The sequence below is a fragment of the Eumetopias jubatus genome, unplaced genomic scaffold, assembly GCF_037043125.1.
Source record: "Eumetopias jubatus isolate StellerSeaLion01/CBP00866 unplaced genomic scaffold, mEumJub1_p1.0 scaffold_3, whole genome shotgun sequence".
NCBI lineage: Eukaryota > Metazoa > Chordata > Mammalia > Carnivora > Otariidae > Eumetopias > Eumetopias jubatus.
In genome coordinates this window covers 109,373,770-109,398,818 of record NW_028274809.1, presented here as the reverse complement: position 1 = coordinate 109,398,818, position 25,049 = coordinate 109,373,770, and the positions used below count along the sequence as shown (strand labels likewise).

The following is a 25,049-nucleotide window of genomic DNA, read 5'->3' as shown; positions in this document are numbered from 1 at the left end:
CTGTCATTTCTCAGCTCATTGTCTGAGAAAGAAATGATTCTTCCCCATGAAGAAGCATAACCTTCACCTTCTACTCTGGTCACCATCAGGCCAGGAGGAACACAATGGATGCATATCCACTCTCTGTCAGAATTAAGAACTGGGTCCTAAAGTGTTTTCCCTCTACAATCACAGATTGACTTTTGGGAGATGCCAGGTATAGGAGAAAGGCAGGCACAGAGAAATGCAAAGGAGGGTCACTTAGTCCTGCCTGAGTTAGATGGGTGAAGAAGGCTCGCAAGAGGAGATGACATGTGAGCTGGGTCTGAAGGGTGAGGAGGGGATGCTAGGTACCCAGGTGAAGACATGGAGGGTGCTGGGCATGGCAGCAGGTGCGTACGAGTCTTTAGGAAGGGTACATTCAAAGCCCCAGCACACCTGGGGGCTGTGTGGACAAGGGTGACATGAATCAGGCAGCCCCACTCTACCCAGGTGTTTGCTTGCAGCCACAAGGATGCTCAGGGAGCAAAACACTCAGCTGGACCACAATTATGTTTCAGGTATATATGATGAACTTGAGTAGAAGAGGTAGGAGAAAAAGATGAGAAGAGAAAAATTCATCATAAAGAAAGAAGGAAGAATCTGGTATAAGGGGAGAAGTGGTTCTGGATGGAGTTGTATTTGCTCCACATCCTCACCAACATTTGGTATTGTCCATCTTAAATTTTAGCCATTCGTGTGTGTGTGTGTGTGTGTGTGTGTGTAGTGTTAGCTCATCATGGTTTTAATTTACATTTCCCTAAAGACTAATGAATTTCAGCATCTTCTCATGTGCGTTTTGCCATCTTTGATGAAGGGTCTCTTCAAATCATTTGCCTGCCTTTTTGTTGTTGTTTCTTAAAACAGGTTGTTCACCTTCTTGTTACTGAGGTACAACAGTTGTTCATATATTCTCGATACAAGTCCTTTGCTTGTATGCATCCTGGGTAGTTTTTATCCAACTGGATGACCTTATAATGGTCTCTTTGAAAGAGCAGACTTTTTAAATGTTGAAGAAGTCCTATTTATCACTTTTTAGTGGGAGCTTAATCTTCAAAATATAGATAAGCCAAAATTTAGAAATTTACTTACCTAATGAGCCCATGCTTGGACATTTAGGCTGCTTCCCACTTCTTACTGTTTTGCTTGTTGTGAGGAATGTCACCGTACTTAAACCTGTGTTCTGTGTTCTCAGGATGCCAGTGCTTGCAAGGCTTTTGTTACACACCCTGAAATGGCTTTCCTAGAGAGCTCCTGGTCCCTTGTATGTGAAGCTCAGTTTCAAGGGACCATCCAGTCCTCTTAAGAGTCCCATAGCTTGTTAGTTTGCTTGTACATAAATGAAACTCTAGAAATGCCTGAAAACATACATGTACCATTTTGTCCCTGCTCTGTTTGGGAAAGCTTTTTTTTTTTCATAGATAATACAAAGGCAATGCTGGTAAATTTCCAGTGAGCATTTCCAAAGGCTGGAATCTTATTTCCAAAGGAAGTCAGCAGTGATTTATTGAAGGAGCACTGGGCAAAGGGCTGTTTGCTGTTCTGCATTTCTATTTGCCCATTGGTAAAGCTGGAAAAGGTCAGCCTGCTGTGTCTCCCCACAAAGAGGGCCATAGGCCAGATTAACTGAGAGACACAGTTCCTGGCCTTTAGGACAGTGTGTCATGATAGTAACTACCATTTATCAAGGCCACTAAGCTCAGGGCCTCGGGGCCTATGTTACCTCTAATTCTCAATAGCAGCCTTGCCAGGTGTGTATTATTGCTTCACTTAGAAGCTATAGGCAGTGACTGGCCCAAGGTCACATGACTAACAGTGACAGAGCCTGGGCCTTCTGGCTCTGAAGCCTATGATGTTGCTGTTTTCTTGCTCTACTACCTTTTAGCTGTATACCACATACATGACAGCAAAAGTTTAAAGATATGGAGGTTGATTATCTTAAAAATTTTGCTTTGCTCTTGGAGACTTCATTTGCTGGTGGCAAAAGGGAGTAAGTGGTTCCTACTGGAAACCTTGTTTCTCAGAAGCCTTGGAAATATCCCGGAGCCAGTTGGTGGCCCAGTGACTGGCCTGCTCCCCAGACTCTTCCTGCAGCATCTGGTTAAATCAGATCAAGGCTGGAGCTAAACATCTGGAGTGGTAGGTTTGAAAACCAGGAGGCAAAAAGCCTGGGACAAGTCGCCTGTCAGAAGGTCCTCTGGATGGTCGCCCTTCCATTTCTGCAAGGATCTCCTAGATTATGGCTGCACAGGCCTGGGAAAGTGGATAGATGTCAGTGCTTGACACCAGCTTGAACAGAGATTGTGAGCTGCATGTCTTCAGCCTTCTTTTCCACCTTTAGTCTTGACCCCTATCCCTTCACTAGGTACTCATATATCCTGATTTGCCCAGAACACTCCTGGTTTATGTCTACTATCAGTTGCAATCCACTGCCCCGACCTCTTTTGGTTTATATTAATTCAGACAGTTCAGGGAGAGGCACTGCGGAGAAACCCTCACTTGATGATACATCAGGGAGTCATTAGGGTTGTCTCTCAGAAGGGCATTATTATGAGAACATACATTAGCCCTGACTCTTTTGATTGTAAGTGACTTCCAATTGGCCTCAGGAAGAAAAAAAGATGTATTGGTTGTCATAGCTAGACTGTGGCAGGTGAGGGGTGGGCAGGACTCAAGCCTGATTGGAAACAAGTTCTCAAACAATATTGTTACATCTGTCTCTCTGTCTCTGTTTCTCTCTCTGTCCCCATCTCTCCAACTCTTGTTGATGTCATCGTCTAGGCAGGATCGTCCACATGGTGGGCAAGCTGGCCCCCGGGGACTCTAGACTCACATCCTCCCAGCTTAGCAACTCTCCTGAAAAGAGGAAGTTTCCTGTCCTACAGGCGTATATTCCTTCATGCCCAGGGAAGGTTCTGATTGGCTCTGCCTCATCTCTGAGCCAGCTGTTACAACTTGGGGGAATGGCTCTCCTGGGGTACCTACACATAATGGCACAAGGGACAGGGCTGCACCAAACCACACCAAACAAGGAATGAGTCTATAAAGAAAGTAGGTCAATTAGCTGAGCAGACCAAATTGATGGCATCTGCTATCCATTGTATTCAGCCATCATTTACATGGTCACTGCTGATACTCCAGGGGCTTTATGTATAATGTTCATCATTTTCACAATTATGTAAAAAGATTCACCCCTATATTACAGATGAGGCTTGAACTGTTTAAATAATATAGACAAGGTTGGAAAAGTGGTCAGTGGAGGAACTGACTTCTGACTCCAGATCTGTCTGATCCTCCTACAATATCCTGGTAGCCTTTTACAAGCGAGAGGGAGTGAGGATAATCTGTCAGGGGGCCCTTCTTGGACATAGATCACACATAGGTTGCCCTGAAATAATGCTTCTGGAAAGACAAATCCCCTTCTGGTTCTGCCTGTAGATTCTCCTGGATTCTCCATCTCTCTAGGAGATGAAGCCTGCTGTCCCGGGAGGGAGGTAGGAAGCTGGCCCATTCCAGTCATTGGAGATGGCCAGGTGCTGAGTGAGCTCAGCCTTGGACGTACACTTGCCCTGTGGCTTTGGGTAAACCCACCCTGTCTTCTCTGAGTCCTCATCGTTATATAATGATGGCAAGAAGTCTTACTGCTATCGAACACAGGATTCTTCTGACAGTCACAAGAATATAAATAAAAAATCTTGCTTCATAAGATGGACTGATGATGATGATTATGAGAGCTTCTTATTCAATTCTTGAAGAACAGAAGGAAAACATGGGGGCAGTGTTATTTTCTCTCTGAGGGAAAGGAGGACTGCCCTTTGCTTGTGTGAGTTCTTCGTGATTTGGAAAATCCTTTCCACAGACCTCACAGTTCAGCCGTGCAGGTCGGCAGGCACAGCACACATGGTCTGCCTTAATGCTTACTCTTTCTGCGCTGCCATATTGTGGTTTCCCAACCAGCACCCCAGGGGATAGCTTCCTCATTTCATTTCGTATTTTTTTTTTTTTAAAGATTTTATCTATTTATTTGAGAGAGAGAGAATGAGAGACAGCACGAGACGGAAGAGGGTCAGAGGGAGAAGCAGACTCCCCGCTCAGCAGGGAGCCCGATGTGGGACTCGATCCTGGGACTCCAGGATCATGACCCGAGCCGAAGGCAGTGGCTTAACCAACTGAGCCACCCAGGCGCCCCTCATTTCGTATTTTTAATAGCATTTCTTTCTGATCACAAAAACAGTGTTGGCACAAAATTTGGAAAATAAAAAAGTGAGGAAAAAAACTCACCCTGAATTGCTCCACCCAGAGATACCATCCACATTTGGATAGCAGCCGACACTATATTCATATACAAGTTAATATCCTGCATTATTCTGTTAACACATTAACGACCCATTTTCCCATCACAAAAAACTTCATAAGCATTGTTTTGGCAAATATTTCATGCATTGCTATACTATAGTTAATTGCACGTGGTAATAGGCCCTTGTGCAGAGGTCTGGAAGTGGGCTGGACAGCTAGGCCCTCAGGGTCTTCTGTGCAGAGCTGGAGGGACACAGCGGGGGAGACCTGGGCCCTGAAGGGGTAGAAGGAAAGGCAGGCCCAGAACACGTTGCATATTTGCTTGTCTGTCCATTTATTCTTGCCTTGATATTTGAGGCTCCACTAGGCACCAGGTTCCCTTCCTGTTCTCCTGTCAATGCCCACTTCAGGTCTTCAACATCCCTCCCTCAAAGAGCCTCCCTGACCCTTCCCAGACCCCATCCTCTCCCAGATGTGGTGCACTCCTGGGAAAGGGGCCCCACGGAACCCACCGCTGTTTCTGCAGAGCCCAGCTCAGGACCGGTACTTAATAGGTGCTCAGAAATGTTTGGAGACTGAGGGACTGAACTAACATGAACAATAACAGCAAACAATGGCAATAAATAGCTAACACTCATGTTTTCAGTTTTGCATTATTATAGTTAAGATGACAGAAATCTGTGTGATTAAAGCTTTGCTAAAATTTTAAATTATTTCCTAGACTTGAAATTCTAAGATTGAAGAATGTAGGCATTTTGATGAGTCTTCATACATATTGCAAGACCGCTTTCCAGAAATTCCATTATCTGTTATACTCTCAGAAGCAGTGCTTGTGAGTGTCTGTCTCTGGTTGTTAAGTGTCTATCTCTCTGGTTATAAGTAATGTAATTTAAAAAACTGTTCACTGATTTGATGAAAGTAGAGGCAGGAATGATATATTTCATTGATTTAATGAATGCTTTTGTAGTTTTCTGGTAAGACTGGGCTTTTAAAGATTTTTTTTTTTTTAAGTAATCTTTATACCCAATGTTGGGCTTGAACTCATGACCCTGAGATCAAGAGTCACATGGTCCTCTCACTGAGTCAGCCAGGCACCCCAAGACTGAACTTTTATTTTTTTTTAAAGATTTTATTTATGAGAGAGAGAGGGAGCACGAACACAAGTGGGGGAAATGGTAGAGGGAGAGGGAGAAGGAGGGAGGCTGATTCAGGGTCTCAATCCCAGGACCCCAGTATCATGACCTGAGCCACCCAGGTGCCCCAAGACTGAACTTTTAAAACCTGTTTATTGATCATTTGAATCTCCAGTTTTGTGAATTGTCCATTTGTACCATTTGCCCAGTTATACTGGGATCTTAGTGTTTTTCTTGTGAATTGTGAGAGTTCTATTTTATTTTCAAAAGTATTTCCCCAGTTTCTAACACTTTGATTTTTTTATGTCAAATTTCTTTTCATAGAAATACCTTTATTTTTTTTGTGTGTGCGTGTGATAGTGAAAACAATGGGCTATCATGGTAAAAAAATTAGCAATTATAACAAATCATAAAGAAGAAAGTAAAAATCTCCCACATTCCTACCCTCTTGGACTTGTAACTAACTTTTAACCTTATATGTTAACAGTATTTTTTGAAGTTTAAAAAATTGAAATTTTTGTGTATCCTCAAGCTAGCATTGTTTATTTCAAAATATCTTCCAATGCTTTTGCATTTAAAAAAGCTTTTCTAATCTAGAGATCACATTAAGAATTACCTTGTTTAAAGATAGAGCTGTGTATATGTGTTTAGTTATGAAGGCCATATAGCGTATTACAGAATATTTAGGAAATTAAGAGGAAAAAAATCAGCCATAATGCTTTAACATTAAACACATCTATTTCTTTTGTGTATGGTCCTTTTGAGTCTTGGATCATGAGCACTTGTATTTATTTTTAGTGGTTGCAAAGATAGTGCATGTACAATTTTTGGTCTTCTCCTTTTCACTTACAATTATACCGTAAGCATTATTTTTATGTTGCTACATCTCTGTAATGGTTGTTTAGAATGACCCCTAATGGCCCCTTCGGTCGCTGTGCAAGATAGCTGATTCTAACCTGCTGATAACCATCTAAGTTGCTTCTAATTTTTTTGTCAAGTGATATTTTGAAACACCAAAGTCCAGCGAAGCAGAATCTCCCACTGTTCCCTGGGATCCAACTGGAATACAGTTTGACTTCTGCTCATTTCCTCCTTTCTTCAGAGGAATGTTGGGAGAAATCACTCTTAGGGAATGGTTAGGAAAATGATAACCATAAAATTGGGAAAAGAGACCATGAGGTGAAAGCACATTAAGCTTTTAGAAGAAAGTTGCTTTAGCAACTCAGGCCCGGTTGTTTAGGTTTTGTTTTTGTAACTCACGAATTGGTCATGAGTTTATAATAATAATTTTGACAAAATGCTTTCCATTCGTTCAGTGCTTGGTGTTTATTCTGGGAAGCAGTTCAGTGTCTCAGCTGAGGGTTTTAGTGCAGGAAGACCTGGATTTGGATATCTGCTTATCTCTTGTGACCTTCAGCAAGCCTCAGTCTATCTTTCTGCAAAATAGGAGTAATAATAGGCCAGGAGGGAGGACTGGTTAAGATCATCTCCTATGGGCATTGAGCAGTAATGGGAAGAACCAGGAGGAGTAGCCAGAGTTCAGGAGGCCTTCCAGGGAGAGGGAAGCCAGAACCTTTTACTCCTGGGCCTCAGTTTCTCCATTTGTATGGGGAGGGGTCTTGGTGTATGGTCTGCAAAGCCTTTCCTGCTCCTCCCAGGAGCCTCCCAGAGACCCCCTGCCCTGGCTTCTGTCCATTCTCCTCAGCAGGGCCTTCAGCACTCCTTTCTCCACTCAGCTCCACCAACAGTCCCTGAGAAATCTTCCAGGGCTGTCCCTGGCCTCCAGGACAGCAAAGGGCTGTGGCATCCTTCATAGCCTCTGACATGATTTGGGGGAGGGGTGTGAGTGGGATCAGTAGATTCAATACATATTTATAAATTTCGAATGTGTCATTGATTTGTTGGCAAAGCTGGTTAGCAATAACCTTATCTTCTCTGTGAATAATTATCATCAATCATTTTTTTTTTCCCAGCACGGAAGAGAAGACAGCCCACAGTGTAGTGGTTGAGACCCTGGAATGCAGAATCAAGAGGTTTGGTTTCAGGCCTGTCTGTGCCCCATTTGTAAAATGGGAATGATAATAGCACCCACCTCCTAGGGCTGTCATGGAGGCACTTAGCAGAGTGCCAGGCACACAGTAAGAGCTCAGTAATGTTAAATTGTTGTTATAATAATAATGATAATAATAATAATCAGCAAATGGGAAGATGGAGCGCCTGGTTGGCATGTATCTAGGTGCCAGGGACAGAGATGTGAAGTTGTCCCAGGGGCCCCAGAGAACTCAGGTGGAAACCGGTGAGGCTATAGGCCAGGAGGAGGCGGAACGTCCAGCGTGAGGCCAGAGCCAAGCCCCAGGCAGGAGAGTGGGCTCCTGTCGTGCGCTCGCAGCCGGGGCTCTCCGATTCCAGGGGCACGCACCAATCGCAGCACTTAAACCCCAGTGTTTGAACGCACCCGTCTCAAACTGGCCTCCTCTCCCGGGAGGACTGGCGTCTTAGTCTCCGCCCCGGGGCGGTGTCATAGGAACGTCCCAGGAGTCCCACTCGCCGCAGCTCCCGGCACCCGCGCGCACCGCTCGCTCCTTCTTAGCCAAGCGTTACGGTGCCCGCAATGGCCCTTTAAAAGGCAGAGTCTAGTCCGGAGGGGGCGGGCGGGGGCCACTGACCGCCGCCCGAGGCCCGGCCCCTCCTCCCTGCCCCTCCCTCGGTCCGTCCCTCCCTGGGTCCCCGCGTCGCTCGGCAGCTCGCTCGCTCGCCGGGCGCACGCTCCGCCTCCGTCAGTCGGCTTGGCTGTCTAGCGCGCGGCGTGGAGCCGGAGCCGGGGCCGGACGCGCGGCTAGGGGCTGGGGGCTGGGAGATCGGCTCCCGCCACCGGGCCGGGCCTGAGCCGCGATGGCCGAGATGGGCAGCAAGGGGGTGACGGCAGGGAAGATCGCCAGCAACGTGCAGAAGAAGCTCACGCGCGCGCAGGAGAAGGTGAGCAAGCCCGATGCCCGGCCTCCGCGCGGTGCGGGCCACCTGCCCCCCCTCCCCCCCGCCCAGGGGCTGGTCCTCACCCGGGATCCGGCGTTGTCACCTCCGGACGACCGCTGCCGAGGGCCTTCGGGGGTCCATAGGCTGCGGCCCCCAGCGTTCTGGGCTCCTCTCTGCTCCGCGTCTTCTGTCTCCCCACCCCCAGCGGGGGCAGAAGAGGGCGCAGCTGTCTCCTCACCCCCCCCCCCGCGGCTCCCCCCGCTCCCCCCACCCCCAGCTTTGTATCTTCTCCGTCTGTCTGCAGGGAAGAGGCGGCCCACGCTCTTCTCGGGGCGCGAGGTCCAGTAAATCCCGCCCTGGAGGCCGAGGGCCCGGAGGCTGGGAGGCGAGGTGGCTCCCCCAGCCCCCCAGCCCCACTCGGGCCACGCGGGCGGGGCCGGCGCTGGGGGGAGGGAGTCTACCCCTTGTGTCCCAGGGCCGCTCTGCTCCGGGAATCCCGACATCCCGAGGCTGCCCCTCAGCCCTTGGGTGCCAGCGCTGTAGCTCCAGGCCCCTGGGCGCTTCCTGAGCCCGCCGTTCCCTCCTCCCCAGCCGCCTCTCCACCTTCTGTCCCCGCTGGCCGAAGGAAGGATCGGGTTTCCTTTCCTGAGAGGTGCCCGAGGCCTGGACCCTCCGGCCCGGCCCCCGGGGAGCACAGCACTGCGCGCCCCTCGGGGAGGTGCCTTCGTCCGAGCCTGGGCTTCGCGTTTCCGGCGGCTGGGGAGGGAGTGGTGGCTCCGGCTTTGGGAGCCCACCACCTGGGTGGGGAGCTGGCCCGAAGGAGCTGGGGCCACACCGGGGGCGTGGAGGGCGCCGCAGGAAATCTGACCCCTCAGTGCCCAGAGCAACTGGCAGCAGGCGAAGGGGATGGAGCCAGGGCTTCCCGTGGCACCCTGACAGTGCAGGAAATGCAGTATTGGGGGGCGGGGGTCCGCACCCGTTCGGCTTTCTATCCCAAGCCACCTCTGGTTCATTGAATTGGATCACGCCAGCTGCTGACGCCACTTCCCCTGCCGCCTCGGACTCTGAAATCTAGGATTGCAGAATCTGCTCCAGCCAGGGTGGTCCCCCAGTGCCCCCCAGCGGAGTCTGCCTTCTCTCCCACCCGACGCTCAGCCAAGAGTGGGAACTCGGGGACAGGCCGGCCTCCTCCAGCCAGTCTGTGGCTGTTTATAAACAATGACTTTTGCAGCTGAGACCTGCGGGTTCCCTAAGGATGCGGCCACGTGATGGGGGGGGCAGGAGCTAGAGCTTCCTCAAGCGCCTCCCCAAGAGTCCCGCTGCTCATCCTTGTAGTCTCAAGCTAAGGAGATGGGTGGGTGTGCGTGGAGGTTAGGGCCCTCAGCCAAGCTCCAGAGCTGGCGGGCCGCAGCAGCTGTACACCCTTCCCACCGCCCCCACCCACTCCTGCCCTGGCGGGAGGAGGGATTAGAGCACCACAGATAGCTGGCTGGGGGCTGGGAAGACTTCAATAAGCGCTGGTGGTGGTGGAGGGGGGCAGATGCTGCTGCCCTTGCTTCCTCCCCCCACCCCCCTCCGGCCCAGGACTGGGTAATCCATCTAGGTGCCTGGAGCCGGCGGCTCTGGGCTAAGCCGACTTCCTGCTCCTCAGGGGCCGAGGAAGATGAATGGGAAGCAGAAGGTTAGCTGAGATGAGTTCCCTCCCCCCACTCCACTGATGTCCTACTCTTCTCTGGCTCCCCTTTGCTCTTTGGGTGTCCCCTTTGCCCTGGCTGCCTTGTCTCTGCATCAGCATCTTTCACTAATTTCAGGGGCAGTAGGCATGAGCTGTGTCCCCTCCTTGTAAGTGGCAGTACGTCATCACTGACCCCACTGAGCTGCCTCCCCTCCCGCTTCAGCTCCTGTTCTGTGGCATGGGCAGTTGGCTGACAGCTGGTCGGCCATGGACGCTGGCCTTGGCCAAGGGCTGGCCCTTCCCAAGCCTGGGCTGCAGGGGACTGGAGTTGTTTAGTGGTACTGCTGCTCTCTTCCCCTCCGACACTGGGCACTGGTTAGGAGACCCTCCCCCATCGGAAGTCGGAGAGTAGCCTTCCTCAGTTCCCTCCCTTGTTGGCCCTGCAGCAGTACCCCCTTCTGGGGAAGGCTGATGCCTCAACCCACACCAGCCTCTCCCCTTTGCCTTCCTGTGGTTCAGAGTCTGTTGCCGCATGGGTCAATGGCTGCCTCCCCAGCACCTTCTGGTGGTGTTCAGGACCCCGTCTAATTCACATTGCCAGTGGTCTCACAGGCACCCCTGCTCCCATCTCGCCTCAGCCAATTCAATCAGTAATGGGGGCAATTCCAGTTGTGTTGCCATAGGAGGGCATTTCCTGACCAGGGACAAGTGGTAGCTTTGGTGCAGGGCCTGGATACTATCCCCATAGGTAGAAGGGCCTCATCTCTTCTTTTCTTCTTTTCCCAGTTTCCCCTCTCAGCCCAAATATCCACCAGGACTCAGAGAGTGACAGTGTGGTCAAGGAAAGCTTGCCCTCTGGTGCCTGTGGAGCCAGCTCTCCTGTACCCCCAGCTTAGTGCATCTCTCCATGGGTCTTGGCTTGGCATTACCCATCTCCTCCTCCTTTGACCCAGGCATCACTGGTCTGGGTGCTTCCCCTGAGGGGAGGGCAGTTCTGTGTGTGTACCCAGGCATTTACCTGGCCCCAGCAGGTGCAGAGTGACTGTTTATGGACAAACAAGGGCATCTGGGGGCTTGCTTGGGAGCTCTGGCGCAGGCCTGTGGGTGGGCTGATTTGTACTGTGTTCTCCTCTGCTTTCCCCCGTTCAGCAAACCCTGCCTTGGACATGTGCTATGTGTCTGGCCCTGGGCCGAGCCCGGGGTGCAGTGGGGAGCGGGGTGTGCGTGGCTGTGACTGCTGTGGAGCTTCCTGCTGTAAAGGTCCTGGAGCCTCTGGCCATGAAGAGGCATAAGAGTATATTGGAAGGGTCACCAGGGTCTGAGCATGGCACTGCACTCCTCGCCTCCTAGCCCCTGGCTGCCCCCAGAGTGCTGGGGTACAGAGTGTGTGCCTGGAGCTTGGGCTCGGGGGCGTCATGAGGTCATCTTCCTATTGCGTTTGGCTTGTTGGACCCTCTGTGAATGACTTTATCCATTTTTGGGCCTCAGTAGGGTGGCTGGGCAGAGCCAATGTAGGGTGGAGCCTGGGTCAGATGACAGAGGATTAGAGGTTGGCTGGCTGGGCCCCTTGGGGGAGGGGTAGGTGGGGGAGAAGGGACAGCTGGGGTGGGGGTGGAATCTGGCCCGCTGGCCCCTGCCCCTGAGGCCCACTGCTTAGGAGTCCTCATGGAGGGAGGCCAGAGCTGGGCTGATGATGAGCACAAGGAAGAAGGCTCTGGCGGGAGGTGGGAGTGTGCACTCCTTCTGTCCCCGGTGGCAGGCCCTGAGCCTGCTGGGAGTGGGGAGGCCCAGCTGGGAGGGGGCAGGGCCCAGGGCTGGCAAGTTGGAGTAGATACTCCCCAGAGGGAAGGTGCAATGGCAGTTATTTATAGGACCCTGACACATGGCCATGATGGCACCATGCTCATCTGGTGGTCAAGGTCTCCTAACAAAGTAGCCGTATGGGCCTCAGCTGGAGCCAGGCCTGTACAACCAATCCTTACCCTCACGACAGCCTTAAGAGGAGCCACGCCACACGGAAGAGCAGGTGGCCTGGGAGGGGGGCCCATCTGGGTCTGCGGGAGGGCCTGTGAGGCACCGGGCTCCTCTCACCTCCCTGCTTCCCCAGGCCCCAGCCAAAAGTTACTCCTCTCCCCCCACATTCTGCATTTCTCTGTCGTCATCTTGGTGTCCCTCTGTCTGTCCCTGGGTATCTGAGGACTCTTCCTGCCCCTCTCCTGTCTGTGCCCACACCCCACCCAGTGTCCCCTTTCCCCCAGCCTCTCTCTATCTCCCTGCTCTGTGTCTCTTTCCTCTGAGCTGGCACAAGGCTCTTGCCCCTCTCTACCCTCAGAGCAGCTTCTCCCTGAACCTGAATTATCGGTGCAGGTGATTGGTGGTTCACCTTGCCCGCTGGAGGGGAGGCTTCTGAGCCAGCCATCATTTCTGGTAGGGTGTCTGTGGGGACTCGGGGGACATTTGGCTAAGGAATATGGGCATGGAGAGGTTGGAAACATGGCCTCCAGAATTCCCCGAGCTCCAGTGTGCCCTGGGGGGAGAGGAGTCGCCACTCAGGAGAGTCTGCTGGCTCATGCCGGGACTCAGAGTGAGGCAAAGGCTATTTTACCCAGGGGCCTGTGGAGAAGGGTGTGCTTCCTGGGCTACATGGGGCCTGGAGAAGGTGTTCTGGGAGGGTCCATGTGGGCCAAGGTGTGGGGTGAGAGTGAGCACAGGAGGCCACTAGTTCACTTAAAGAGAAGAGGCACGGTGTGTTGGGAGTGGTGAGGGGGTGGCTGGGTGGTAGATGTGGGCCAGATTTGATCAAGTCTTGTGGGGAAATCTGTGTATCTCTTGGATTCTCAGAGAAGCCAAGGTTTGAACGCTTCTCCTCCCTTCTTCGCAGATGACCCTGTCAGGTGCCCTCTTTCCACCTCCGATTTCAGGTTCCTGCCCCTGGACTAGGCAATCTTGATCCATCTTGTCCCTTACAAGCTGTGTGACTTGGACAACATGAAGAGAATGCTTCTGTCCCTCCCTCCTGCCTTAACCCAAGGCCAGGACTTGCATGGTTCTGTTTCCATCAGGTTCTAGAATCCCTGGGTCCTACCCTCAGCATTAGGCCTCTTTCTTACCACAGAAGAGACTACAGGGGCACGTGGGAGAGACAACATTCATGGGCTTGGCAGGCAGGCAGTCCTCAGTTTCTGAGGCAGTCCTCAGTTTCCCTGTCTAGCTAGGACCTTGGGCAAGTTGCTGGACCTTCATGTATAAAATGGGGCAATAATGGTTCCTCTGCACATATTCATTTTGGAGAGTAAGGCCTTGGACAGGGCCCAGCACATGGCAAGTGCTCACTAAATGCCTGCTCTGTGGGGCAGGGCAGTACAATGAAGCGACCCAGGAGCCCGCCGTCCCTGCCTATGCCTGCTTCCCTGCGAGTGTCCATTTCAGGCCTCTATAGACAGCTAATCCCTGCTGAGCCCTTAGCTGATCAGGGCTTATGATGCCCCAGTGCCTGAGTGGTGGTGGTGGTGGTGGTGTGTGTGTGTGTGTGTGTGTGTAGAGGGGCAGCCTACAGCAGGGGAGGGAATCAGATACTTCTGGAGTGAATCTTAACTCACCTTACGCATAAACTCAGTGGCTCTGGGTAAGTTTCCCTTCTCTCTCCCTGGGCTTCCTCATTTTGGTCCTCAGTAAAGTAAGGGGGGTTGCTTATTTATTCTTTGATTCATGAAATGAACATCAAGCACCTACTAGGTGCTCGGCATTCTTCTAGGGACAGGGGATACAGGGCTGAACAAAACCATGCCCTACCCTCAGGGAGCTGAGCCATCAGGGAGGGCGGAAGAGTGGGGCGGGGAGATGGTAGAGAAGCAAGCAAGTGTGCTGGCAGGTAGTGAAGCAGGAGGTGGCCCTTCACTTTTCCCCAGTGGAGTCTGATGAATGGGCTCAGCCTTTCCTGAGCATCCCTAGTACCCCTGCTGAAGACTCGGGTGGGGCTGTGAACGTGGGCGCTCACACAGTTCATGGGATTGGCCAGGGAGAGGCTGAGCAGAAGCTTCTGGTCTCCAGGTAAGAGGGCACCTGGGGAAGGAAGGCTTTCTGTTGGATGTCACTCTGGTATGTTGTGTTTTTCTAAAGCCTCTTTGGCAAGTCTCCTTTTGGGATTAAAGGTACAAAGAAAAGGATGCCAATGCTAAAACCACTCAGCAGGGCACTGACAGAGGACAGGCCTGGGCAGCTTCGGAGGCTGGGCAGGGGCTCTGGATGTAGGATGGGAAGACGAAGGCAGGGGGACCCTGAAAGAGGAAGAGGGAGGCACTGAAGATGGCCCAGACTTGGGGGCAGGCACTCATAAGACTTTTTAGAAAGCTGAGTTTACAATGTTCCCCCCAGGCCTTGCTGCCTTTGGGTAAGTCTTGTTCACCTCTCTGAGCCTGTTTCCTCACCTGATATAGATGACATATGCCACGTAGCATGCTGTGCAGATTAAGTGGACAGAAGCAAAGGGCAGGGCTCCTCATTTCCTAGAGGAGCTGGTCTTGTGCCGGGGAAGGGGCCCTCTCATGGGAACTGGCTGGTACCTGGGGCTCTTGGGGCCTCCCCAAAGAGACTGCTACCTCCCAAAGAGGCCACCCACTTGTGGACTGGGCAGCAAAGCTGGTTCCATGCTGAGGGCTGACAGGGGTCCATGCTGGGCAGTTGAAAAGGGAAAGGCAGGCTCTTCTTGCTCCAAGGGAAGCCTTTGTCAAATATTAACTTAACAGCAGTGGTTTATTGTGTACCTGCTGAGTGCCAGGTACTTGGTAAAAATTCTCATCCCACTGCAACCAGGTGAGGTCATGATGATTCCCATTGAGCAGATGAAGAAACTGAGCCTGAGCAGTGGTGTGACTTGCCCATGGGCTTTCCCGGTCAACTGTCTGGCTTACCACGTCGCTGGTGGAGCCGTGCAAATGAGATATGAATTTCTAGTGACTCTTCCTGACCTCTCCTGATCAAGAAGGCCTTGTCTATTAGGGGGATCATTTGACAGATTTGGGTCCCCAAGACCTTCTTCCTCCCCCATTAAGGGAGATTTGAGGGCCCTTGTCCCCCACTGGATCCTCACCTGAGTATGACCTTTACCCTTTTGAGATGTGTGGTGGGCTCTGGGGTGAGGGGACGGCCTGAGCTTTCCTGATGCAGTCTAACACAAGAGTTTCTGCAGAAAATGAGGACAAAGGAGGCAATGTGGTGTGTGTGTGAGTGTATGTGTTTTCCCAAATATAAAAGCTGCATCCAGTTCATCCAGTATAAAGAAACCCTCTTTATTCTGAGAGTCTGTCTACTTTTGTTTATGTTGTTGCAACAGTGTTTCTTTTATGAAATGATGTTAATACTTGTTATTTTTTAATGTTCTTGGGGTTCTTGGGGAAGAAATAGTCATGCAACTGACCACACACACACACACACACACACACACACACACACACAAATCTTTTCCTGGAGTGGAAGCTAAAAGTCTGGGACCCACTGCCCTGGGGGAGCTTGCTGCCCATCCCTGTGGACTGGCTGGGTGGAGTGGGAAGGCAGCTCTCCTGGGTCCAGACTTGAGTCTGGCCCATGGTAGCCTGGGGCCAGCCTCCTAGAATATCTGCTCCCTGAGGGTGGGTGCTGCTTCCTGCGGTGGCTGTGGCTTCTCCCAGCCCAGCGCGCCGTGTGTGCTCACAGGGATGCGTGGATTCTTCAGGCAGGCCTGGCAGAGGCCCGGGAGATCCCCTGGGTTTTGGGGTACAGGGTGCGTGGGGTAGGGCAGCTGGGGCTGTAGGATTTCAGACCTTCAGAGAGCAGAGGAGGTCATAGTAAGAGCTGAGGGCTTGGATGGAGGGGGGCCCCTCCCCTTCTCCACAGGCCATTCGGAGGGACTCAGGCATCACTGCAAATACCATCTCCCACAGTAAAAGGGCCCAGGACTGTGGTGGAGCTCACCTGAGCCAGGGGCTGCAGTGCTTGGGCCCAGAAACTGAGGTTCTCAGGAGTGGGCTGGGGCCTTGCTGGGGAGCCCTGCCTGGCTTTAGGCCAGATGCCAGAGAGGGCTTGGCCTGAGCCCTCTGCCAGAGTCTTCTTCCAACCTGAGACAGCTTTGGGTGACAGAAATGCCAGGGATTGCTGACCTGGGGGTCTTTGTGGTTTGCTGGACCATGACTTCACTGTTAGGGCCGGTGAGAGGCTGCCCTCGGACCCATTTCCACTGTGCTCTCTGCAGGTCTTGTTCCCTCTGCTTCCTGGACCTCACCTTCAACCCTGCTGCCCAGCAGATGGGGTGGGATTGGGGCCCCAGCGTGGGCCAAGAATGGGAGTTGGAGCTTGGCTATAGACAGTGGCCTCAGGGCACAGAGAGCCGTGGTGCCCTGGGGGTGGGCATTTGTGCCTCCCATGCTGTGCCCAAGCCTGGGGCCACGGGCCAGCCCCCCACCGCTGCCTCCGCCTAAGGGTGGTGAGCGGCAGACATGCCCGCCTCTGCAGGGTGAGGGCCACAGAGGCTCTGGGCTGAGCCCCCTGGGCTGAGGAGTGAGTGGGCAGCAACAATCACCACAGGGAGGCACGCATACTGGCTGGTGCGGGGCCAGGGCTCCGAGGCCTCCCAGGCCCCTGCAGGCCTCCCTGTCCCCGGAGATCCCAGGGCGCCTTCTTAGGAATATCCCTGCTGGCTCCTTGTTTCAGATGCCTCAATTAACATTGAATTAATTCTCTCAGGTTGGGATGACCTTATTTATTCTGGCAGTCATTCCCTTGTCTGTGGCTTGCCCACTGTGGGCCAGGATGCTGAGGTGCTGCCCCTGTCCTCAAGGAGCTCCTGAGGCCCGTCACAGCACTGGGGAGAGATCAAGGAAAGGGTGCTGGTGCTGAAGAGCTTCTCATCCAGCCTGGGCAATCAAGGAAGTCTCCTTGGAGGAGGCACCTGAGCTGGGTTTGAAAGTCAGAGGAGGTGGGTTGGGAGGTGGGCAGGGATGTTTTTGGCAGACTGTCCAGGGTGGCTGGAATGTGTGTGAGTGAGGGTGGTCGGATGAGGCCAAAGACCGAAAGGATAGGTGGGGGAGAGCAGGCCCTGGAGGGCCGGGAGGGACCCCAGACCCCTATGTGCCTCAGCCTGCTCATCTTTCTTCCTCACGTGTTGCCTGAGCCATTTGTCTATTTGTCTGTCTTCCAGTCTGGGCTTAGCCAAGAACCCGGTGTGTCACTGTCTAGGGCCGAGGGAGCGCCTGGCTTTCTGAGGAAAAGGAGGCCCACCTGGGGTGAGGGGGTCAGTCCTGAGTCCCCTGAGGGAATGACCTCAGGCTTGGCCAAGTTAGGATCCAAGTGTGCCCAGGAAGGCACAAGGGGGTCTGGGGTCGGGCTGCCATCCTGGAGTCTACCCTGTCAGGGCTGGGATCACAGGGGCTGGGTGATGTCTGTTCCCCAGGCTTGCTAGAAAGGCACAACATCCTATAGTCACCACCCCGCATGTGTACTGCTTCTTTGTTTTGAGACCCCCAAGGTCACACTGGCGGCGGTGGGGGGGGGGGAGTGTGACACCACTAGGCTTGGAGAGCCTAACAGCTGGGAGGGGCCATCAGTGCATCAGTTCACCCCTCTTCCAGGCACCCCTGTGTGCTCTGTCCTTCGTGGCCAGGCCACTGGTCAGATGGCCATGGGGGTCCCCTAGCTCCTGGGTCAGAGCAGGGGAGGGTCCTCAGAAGAGGAGGGTCCTCAGGGGAGGAGGGGTCATGCCAGCGGGTGGGGGCCTCTGGCTGTAAGTGCAGACTGCTGGGAGAGGCGTGGACAACAGGAACAGTAATGTTGGTAATGTTGTACGGATGGAGGTTCGGGGGCAGTGCTGGCTGGTGAGGCACGTTGGGGTTTCCACTCAGGCCTGAGGCTGGAGGAGCCATCGGAGGCCGTGGGGCCGGAAGGGGGATCGGGTGACGGTAGAGCCTTTGTCAGACTGGCCTCTTTCCCAACAGCTGCTGCTACTTTCTTTGGACCCTTTGGTCAGCTCAGCCTCTACCCAGGACTGTCGCCAACATGCCTGAGCCCTGGATGAGCCTGGGCCCGCCATTGGGCACTGGGGAAAGACCAGGCACAGGAGACCTGGGCCGGGAGAGGCCCCTCAAAGGGACCCCCACTCCCACCCCCATCTGCCATGGTGCCCCTGGTCTCTGCTCTGGGATGGCATCCACTCTGCCAGGACATGTTAACTATCACGGGGCCTGGTCTAGGTGGTGTGTGGATCCAGGTGCTAATCCGGGGCCCCAGAACATTGGTAGCTGGGCAAGGACAGAGGACAGATCGAACAGGGGTTAAGAGGTGTGTGTGGGAGGATGGAGTGTGGCCCCAGTGACCACTTGCCTCTTCTGCGGTCCAGGGCAAGCTGTGCTTCTCTTTCCTCCTCTGTACATGGGAACAAGAGTTCCTGCCCCCACGGGCTTGTGGAGAGGGCCCAGGAGGAAGTGATGTGATCAATGCCTGGTCCCTGGTGGGTGCTGACACACGGGTTTTTTCCCCGGGAGCATCTTGAGGAAGCCCCTGAGAACCCACAGGTGTGGACCATTCTGGCTTTTGTGTTTTGAGCTGTTTGTTTTGTATATGACAGGATTCTTGAAATTGAGCTGCGGTGTACCTTTTTTCCCTCTTTTTTCCTGTACTGACTGAAAAAGCTAAATTGGGAGGGGGTGGTATCATCTCCTCTAGGAGGGAAGTCAGAGCCCCCTGAGCCAGAGCCCCTTTGAATGAGGTCGGGGAAGGACACATGGTTCCAGGTGGGTTGTGCTTTCAGGGACCAGATGCGGGGCATGGAGCAGGGGACAGAGGTGAGGGGTCTCCCATCATTCATTTACTCTGATGTGCAGCAGAAGAGCACAGGCTTGAGAGACCTGGCTTGAGCCCTGGCTGGGCCTCTGAACCCCAGCATGCCCATCTGGGAACTGAGAAACATGAGATCCTCTTATCAGTGAGATAAGGTGAACTCTGCTTGTGGCAGAGCTGTGTCTCTGCTGGGTCCAGCTGGCTTTAGAGGGTTCGGGGGGGGGGGGGGACACAGTCTTCTTATCTCTGTGGCATTGTGTAATTTATGAAGAACTCTCACACCCACCTTTTTTGATTTGATTCATTGTCTTGCTGATCTGTGAGGTAGGCAGGACTGGATTATGGTTCCATTTGGCAGATGAGAGCACTGAGGCTCAGGGAAACCCTGGGATTTCCTCCCTTCCAGCCATCAGACTTGGCCCTAGGTTGGCCTTTCCCAGGTGCTGCCCCTCCCATCCCTGAATCCAGGGCTAGGGAGAGACTATTTTTTTTTTTTTTTTAAAGTAATCTCCACACCTAAGGGGCTTGAAGTCAAGAGCTCTACCTACAGAGCCAGCCAGGTCAGCAAGGCTCCCCTAGGGGGAGACTATTGAAGTGCAAATATGCATGCCTCTCTCTCTCTCTCTCTGTGTGTGTGTGTGTGTGTGTATGGTGGGGATGCTGACCCTTGGTTGCCCCAGGAGGCTGGCACATCAGAGGAGAAGGTGAAGCTGCAGAGCTGGCCCTTCCCTGAGTCAGGGGTTTCCTCATAGCTTGGCATCCACCAACCAGCTCCACGAGGAAGACTGCCCCCAGGAATCAAGGGACCCTAGAGGGTCAGATTTGGACAGAGCTGGCCTGATCTGCACTCCTCGGAAAGCCCGGAGGTAGAGAGGAGCTGAGCACAGGCACCATAGCTCCTACCTCCCACGAAGAAAGACTGGGGGATCCTGGGGCAGGGGACACTTAAGGATGCGCTAATGGCTGGGGGTGGGAGCTGAGTCCTGATCTAAAATGAGAAACAAAATCCACAATTAATTGGATGAATTTACTGAACCTGGGACAGAACCCAAATATGTTGTTTTTCTGAAATATAAACTAAGCCCGGGGGTTATTAATTTGCATCCCCTCCCCGCCCCACAAGGACAGTCTAGCAGTCTGTCATGGCAGTGGGCTTGGCTGAGCTAGAATATCACCACCTTCCCCAAGCTGACTGTATAGCCTACCTGGCTGAGTGGACTGTGGGTCTGGAGGAGGCCACGACCAAGGCGGCCCCGGGCCCTTCCTGAGGACGTTGGGGGAGGCCCTGCCTTGGATCCGGTGGACTGGTGGGGGCTGCATCCTCATATCTGATCCTGGCACTGCTGGCCCAGGGCACTGCAGAAGCTACCTTGAGGCAGAGCTGAGTTAGCACCGTGGGAAACCCATGGTCAGCAGCAGGACAGAACCTGGTGCCTGCATTCCTGCTTTGTGCCACTGCACTCACAGGTCACCCTGCCCGTTGTGCAACCCAAGAGAGCTGGGGAGGCCGCCACCACATTCTGCAGCCAGCGCGGTGCTGCTCCTGAGCAATGCGGTAGAGAGAGAAGCCTCTAGGAGTCAAGTGCTCTTAGCACATCCTGAGACCCATTTTCTAGCTCCTGTTCTCCTTCTCTTTTATCTGGGACTTGCACCAGCTACTTAACCCTTCCTGCTTTGGTTTGCTCCTCCGTAGAACGGGGTAACCATCCTCCCCACTAGACCCAGAGTCTTTGAGGGTGGAGGCTGGTCCCATGGTGAGTCTGTGACCCTGGCACCTGCACACAGTAGACACTTAATGCTAAGTGAGTTGGAGTATGAGGCTTCAGCACAGAAGCAATGGTAAAAGTTTTGCAAAGCATGTTATGTAGTGTGGCAAGGTCGAAGGCTCGGGTTCAAATCCCGGCTCTGTTCCTCTCAAGCCCTTGAACTTGGGCAAGTTACTTATCCTCTCTGAGCTTCAATTTTCCTCTTTGTGAGGATTAAGTGGGAGAATGGTGTCTCCATTTCACACCAAGGACAGAAAGTTGGGGTGCCAGCTCATGGAGCCAGCTCTACTCTGGGGTGGGCCTGGCTGAGGTGCCTTAGGTGGGTGTGGGGAGTTCGACTGTGCCTTGGCACTTTGTGTATGTCTTGTTGGGCCATCTTGGCCAAGTCTAGGCCAACCTTGGCCCATCGGTGGTGCAGGAGTCCAGGCCCAGCTTGGAATCTAGATGGTGGGCCTGAGGCCTTCAAGGAGGAAGGAAGGAGGCATTGCTTGGAGAGGACCTCATGGGGGCAGGGGTGGGGCGCTGGGTGACAACATGGATCCCCCCCTTTACTTCTCACCGTTTCAGCTCTACCACTCTGATTTCCTCTCCCTGTAGGCAACAGAATCCCTTTCAGCTTATAGATGATCCAGAAGTGTCCAGAGCTGTAGCTTGGGGTGGCCAGGGGCCGACCTTCAGAATCTGGGATCGGGTGTCCATCTCCAGGTCCTGCCCCACTGTGATCTTTCCTGTGTGCCTCTTCTGGCCCGTTCCCATGATTTAAAAAAAAAAAAAATTTTTTTTTAAAGGATTGGTAACTCTGTCTGGCTGTTCAACTTCCCCTTCATGTTGAATTGTGTTTCTCCTGGTAAGGAGGGCCCCAGGGGAGGGAGGGACAGGTGGGCGTGAATCTCTCTCCAGCAGGCATAGAGGGTGTTCTGGTGTTTGCTGTGATTCTGGGGGGTCTTTGCCATCCCTCCCTCTCCTGTCTCAGCCCTTCTGGAGCCTTGGTGGGAGCCTGGATGTGTTGAGTGGAGGGATATAGGTGAGATCCCTGGGGCCCCTCCTTAGTTGGTGAGACAGGGGCTCCAAGGCTGATGGTCTGCATGAGCCCTGGGAAGCCGGGTTGGACAGGCCTTTCACGGTTACCTGGTCCTCACTTCCATTCTTTGGTTATAGAGGTAGGACTCTGAGACCTGAGAAGTTATGACATGCCCAGGTCTCTGTGGGCCCCACGTCATCCCCCTGAGCTGTCCCTGGCGCCAGCGAGGCCATCAGCCCTCTGTTCCTGTGCACCAACCTCCTGTGTCTGCCGGGGCTTGGGGGGTGGTGCCTTCCCCCTGTCTGCCCCTTGCCCACCCATTGCTCTAACCTCCCCCCAGAAGCGCAGAAAAACAGGATGCAGGATCAGCAGAAGGAAGCCTGCAAAAGCCTGTCCTGGCCCCTGAATATTCATTCCATCTCCCAGGGGCAGGGGCAGCCACGTGACGTCCCCCAGTCTGTGGATGGTCCCACTTGCTTTCCTGACCCCAGCCTTCACTCTCTACCGGATTACTCGTCCAGTCCCTTCCCAAATCTACCCCTGCCTCCACTAGTGAAATGCAGTGGAACTAGTCCTCGTCTGCTGGGGCGCACTGAGCTAGCCAGCCCTCACCTGTTGATTGCCCATCTGTGGAGCTGGGGGTCCCTGCGGGGCCCTCACAGGTACCGCGGACTTGTGGACAGTCCAGGGCCGAGGCAGGGAAGTCTTGAGCACGGCTTTGGGGCAGATGACAGCCTGGGAGTGAGTACAGGGGCCGGGGTGAGGCCCCCCTCCCCACTGACTGCTGGGCCATGTGTGGGTTGTCTGCACTTTGGTGGGCTGGACTGGGTGGGAGCTATTTAAAGGTGATTGTGGGCGTTGCTCCTTTGAATAACAAAAGTAACAATAACCAAAATAGTAGCAATAATGTGTTTGGAAAAAAATATCACATATCTTATCTCCTTTAAATACTGTTTAATAGTTACAACTTCACAGATGTGGACATGGAGGATTCCAACTGGTGAAATAAATGAATGACCTGTTTGCATATTTAGGTCGAACTTCCCTAATAGAAACAGACATATGCAAAGGGCTAAGGGCATCTGCCCCTGTGGCTGGGGTGGAGTCAGGGAAGCCTGCCTGGAAGAGGTCATTTGAAAGGCCAGCATGGGCTGGCATCATTAAGGAAGCAGGGTCTCCTTGGGGAGCTTGTGGGCGCCCAGGGCTGAACTTTCTCGGTCCCAGTGCAGGTGGATACTTGACCCTCTCTTCCCCTGGCCCTGGCTTTGTACCCTGCTGAGCTGTGGGCTGGGCCCATGCTTTGTTGCTCTTCCACGCAGGCTGTTCCCCCACTGAGCTGAGGAAGCAGCTGATGAGGGGTCTGTGGGAGGCGGTGCACTGGAGGGGCAGAGTCCACCTCTCTGTCAATGGCCCAAGTCCTGGAGCCTGGGGCTGAGAATAGCACCCACACATGCATGGAGGGGACAGATGGGGTGGATGGTGGCTCTGGGGGTGGTTGTGCTGACATCTCTGAACAGGTGGTGTGGGGTGTTGGGCCTAGGGTGGGGTTGTTCCTGCCCTCTGCAGGCCCCACCCAGTATGACAGGAGGCCCTGTGTCACTCATGCCGTGGCTGTGAGCCTTCTCTGGGCCTCTTTGTGGAGTGGGCTGTATCCCAGGTCCATGCCAGGAGTGTCCAGGCGCACCAGGGCTACTAATAGTGGCTGCTGCTGGTCATAGCTGCTGTTTGGTTTCCACAGAATCTACCATTTTACCCTCTTACTACCAAAGGGGGTCAGGGTAAGGGGGTGGCATGTAGGGTCCCTGCAGAGCCGTGGGGCTGAGGAGGCTGCTGAGGGGAGGTGGATTGGTGTTTGCCGTCCACCACGAGTGCGTAAGCCCGAGTGAGTCACAGGGAGCAGGTGCGCTTGGTGGTAGGCACCAGGGAAGGCGTGTATGGGCTGGGCGGGGAGGGCGGTGGGGTGGGGGAAGGTGGGGCAGGGTGGGGACTAGGTGGGAGAGGCTGCCTGAACTTTCTGGCTTGGGTAGAAAGAATCCCAGATCCAGATAGGAGTAAAGGAACAGAAAGGAAATCAGCCACCACTGGGTGCTGGGTCCTCTTACCTACTCAACCGTTCTTCACCCTTAATCCTCCTCTTGAGGGAGAGGTCTTGGCTCTGCTTTACTGATGAGGCTCAGGGCTCAGAAAGGGGTACTCCCTGCCCAGGGTTGCACAGCCTGGGCCTGCTCCCTGAATCTTCTGCTGTGGGGCCTCTCATAGCAGAGGAGGTCCTGAGCAGGAGACGCTCCACCCTCTCCCCTCTTCCCTTAGCAGCTGTCATGACCAGACACTCTGAGCTGGACGTCCCAGAGCAGGAGTGACTGAGGGGGAAGTGGGCAGGGAATGGGGAGTTCAGGAGCCCGATAGTGGGGTCTGCCCTGGCCGCCCTGGGGCCCTGGCTGTTGTGTTCCCACCTCCCTCCCCGACATCTCTGGGCACCTCAGACTCACCACAACCCTCAGCTGTCCCTGTCTTGGGTGATGGCTGCTCCTTCCCTCTTGTTGCTCAAATCCTGGAGTCTCCTTTGCTTCTCTCTGTCACCCCATATTCAGCCACTTCTCACCATTTCCTGCCTTTGCCAAACCACCTTTAGCTCTACCGGGGCCATTGCAGACACCCTTTAAATGGGCTCCCTGCTTCACCCTGCTCTTGAGTCTCCCCACACGTAGCCTGGGTGTTCTAACACTGAGGGTCAGGTCAGAGCTCCCCAGGGCTTCCTATTCCATGCAGAGCTTCAAAGCCAGAGTCTTCCAGGGGCGTCCAGCTAAGGCCCTGTGGTCTGGCCCTGGCTGTTAGGGCAGTTTGTGCAGTAGTGAGAGCACGTGGCCTTTGGAACCAGGCTTGGGGTTTGGATTCCAGCCGCCCTGCTGGTTGGCTGTGTAATAACCCTGGGGAGATTTTAAAGCAGTGCCTCAGTTTCTTCATCTGCAAAATGGGGATAATACTAGTATTCTTTTTTGAGGATTTGGGGAGATTGATAGATGAATCAGGTGAAGTGCTCAGCACCTGGCGTTTTAGGACTTCTTCCACCTTCACCCACCCTCTTACTTTCCCTTTGCATTGACCTTGCTCTTCCAACCTCAGGGTCTTTGCACTTGCTTGTCTTCTGTTTGGCAAGCTCTTTCTCCTTCATCAGGTCTCAGCTGTCACTTCCCTGAGCTACTTCCTAAGAACAGCACCTCCCTTGCCTCACTCTTTCTGTGCACTGCCATATTTTTGTTTAGAGACTTGTATTACCACCAGTCATGCTTCCTCTTCAGAGTGTTGGCCCAGGGATCTTGCTTTGCTCCCTGAAGAACAGAGCCAGGCAGGCTGGAGGAGGG

General features: G+C 53.6%; 1 protein-coding gene across 12 annotated transcripts in view; it reads left to right on the top strand.

Moving 5' to 3' along the window:
- The first annotated feature begins 8,283 nt into the window (after window positions 1-8,283).
- Window positions 8,284-25,049, top strand: part of BIN1 (bridging integrator 1) — a 55,416-nt gene continuing 38,650 nt past the window's right edge. Inside the window, exon 1 of one of the 12 annotated variants that reach the window (XM_028101210.2) lies at window positions 8,284-8,423. In XM_028101210.2, coding sequence (XP_027957011.1) covers window positions 8,340-8,423 — 84 coding nt within the window. In that variant the 5' untranslated portion in view covers window positions 8,284-8,339. The remainder of the gene's footprint in view (window positions 8,424-25,049) is intronic. The other 11 variants (XM_028101213.2, XM_028101214.2, XM_028101216.2 and 8 more) reach the window with 11 other exon arrangements.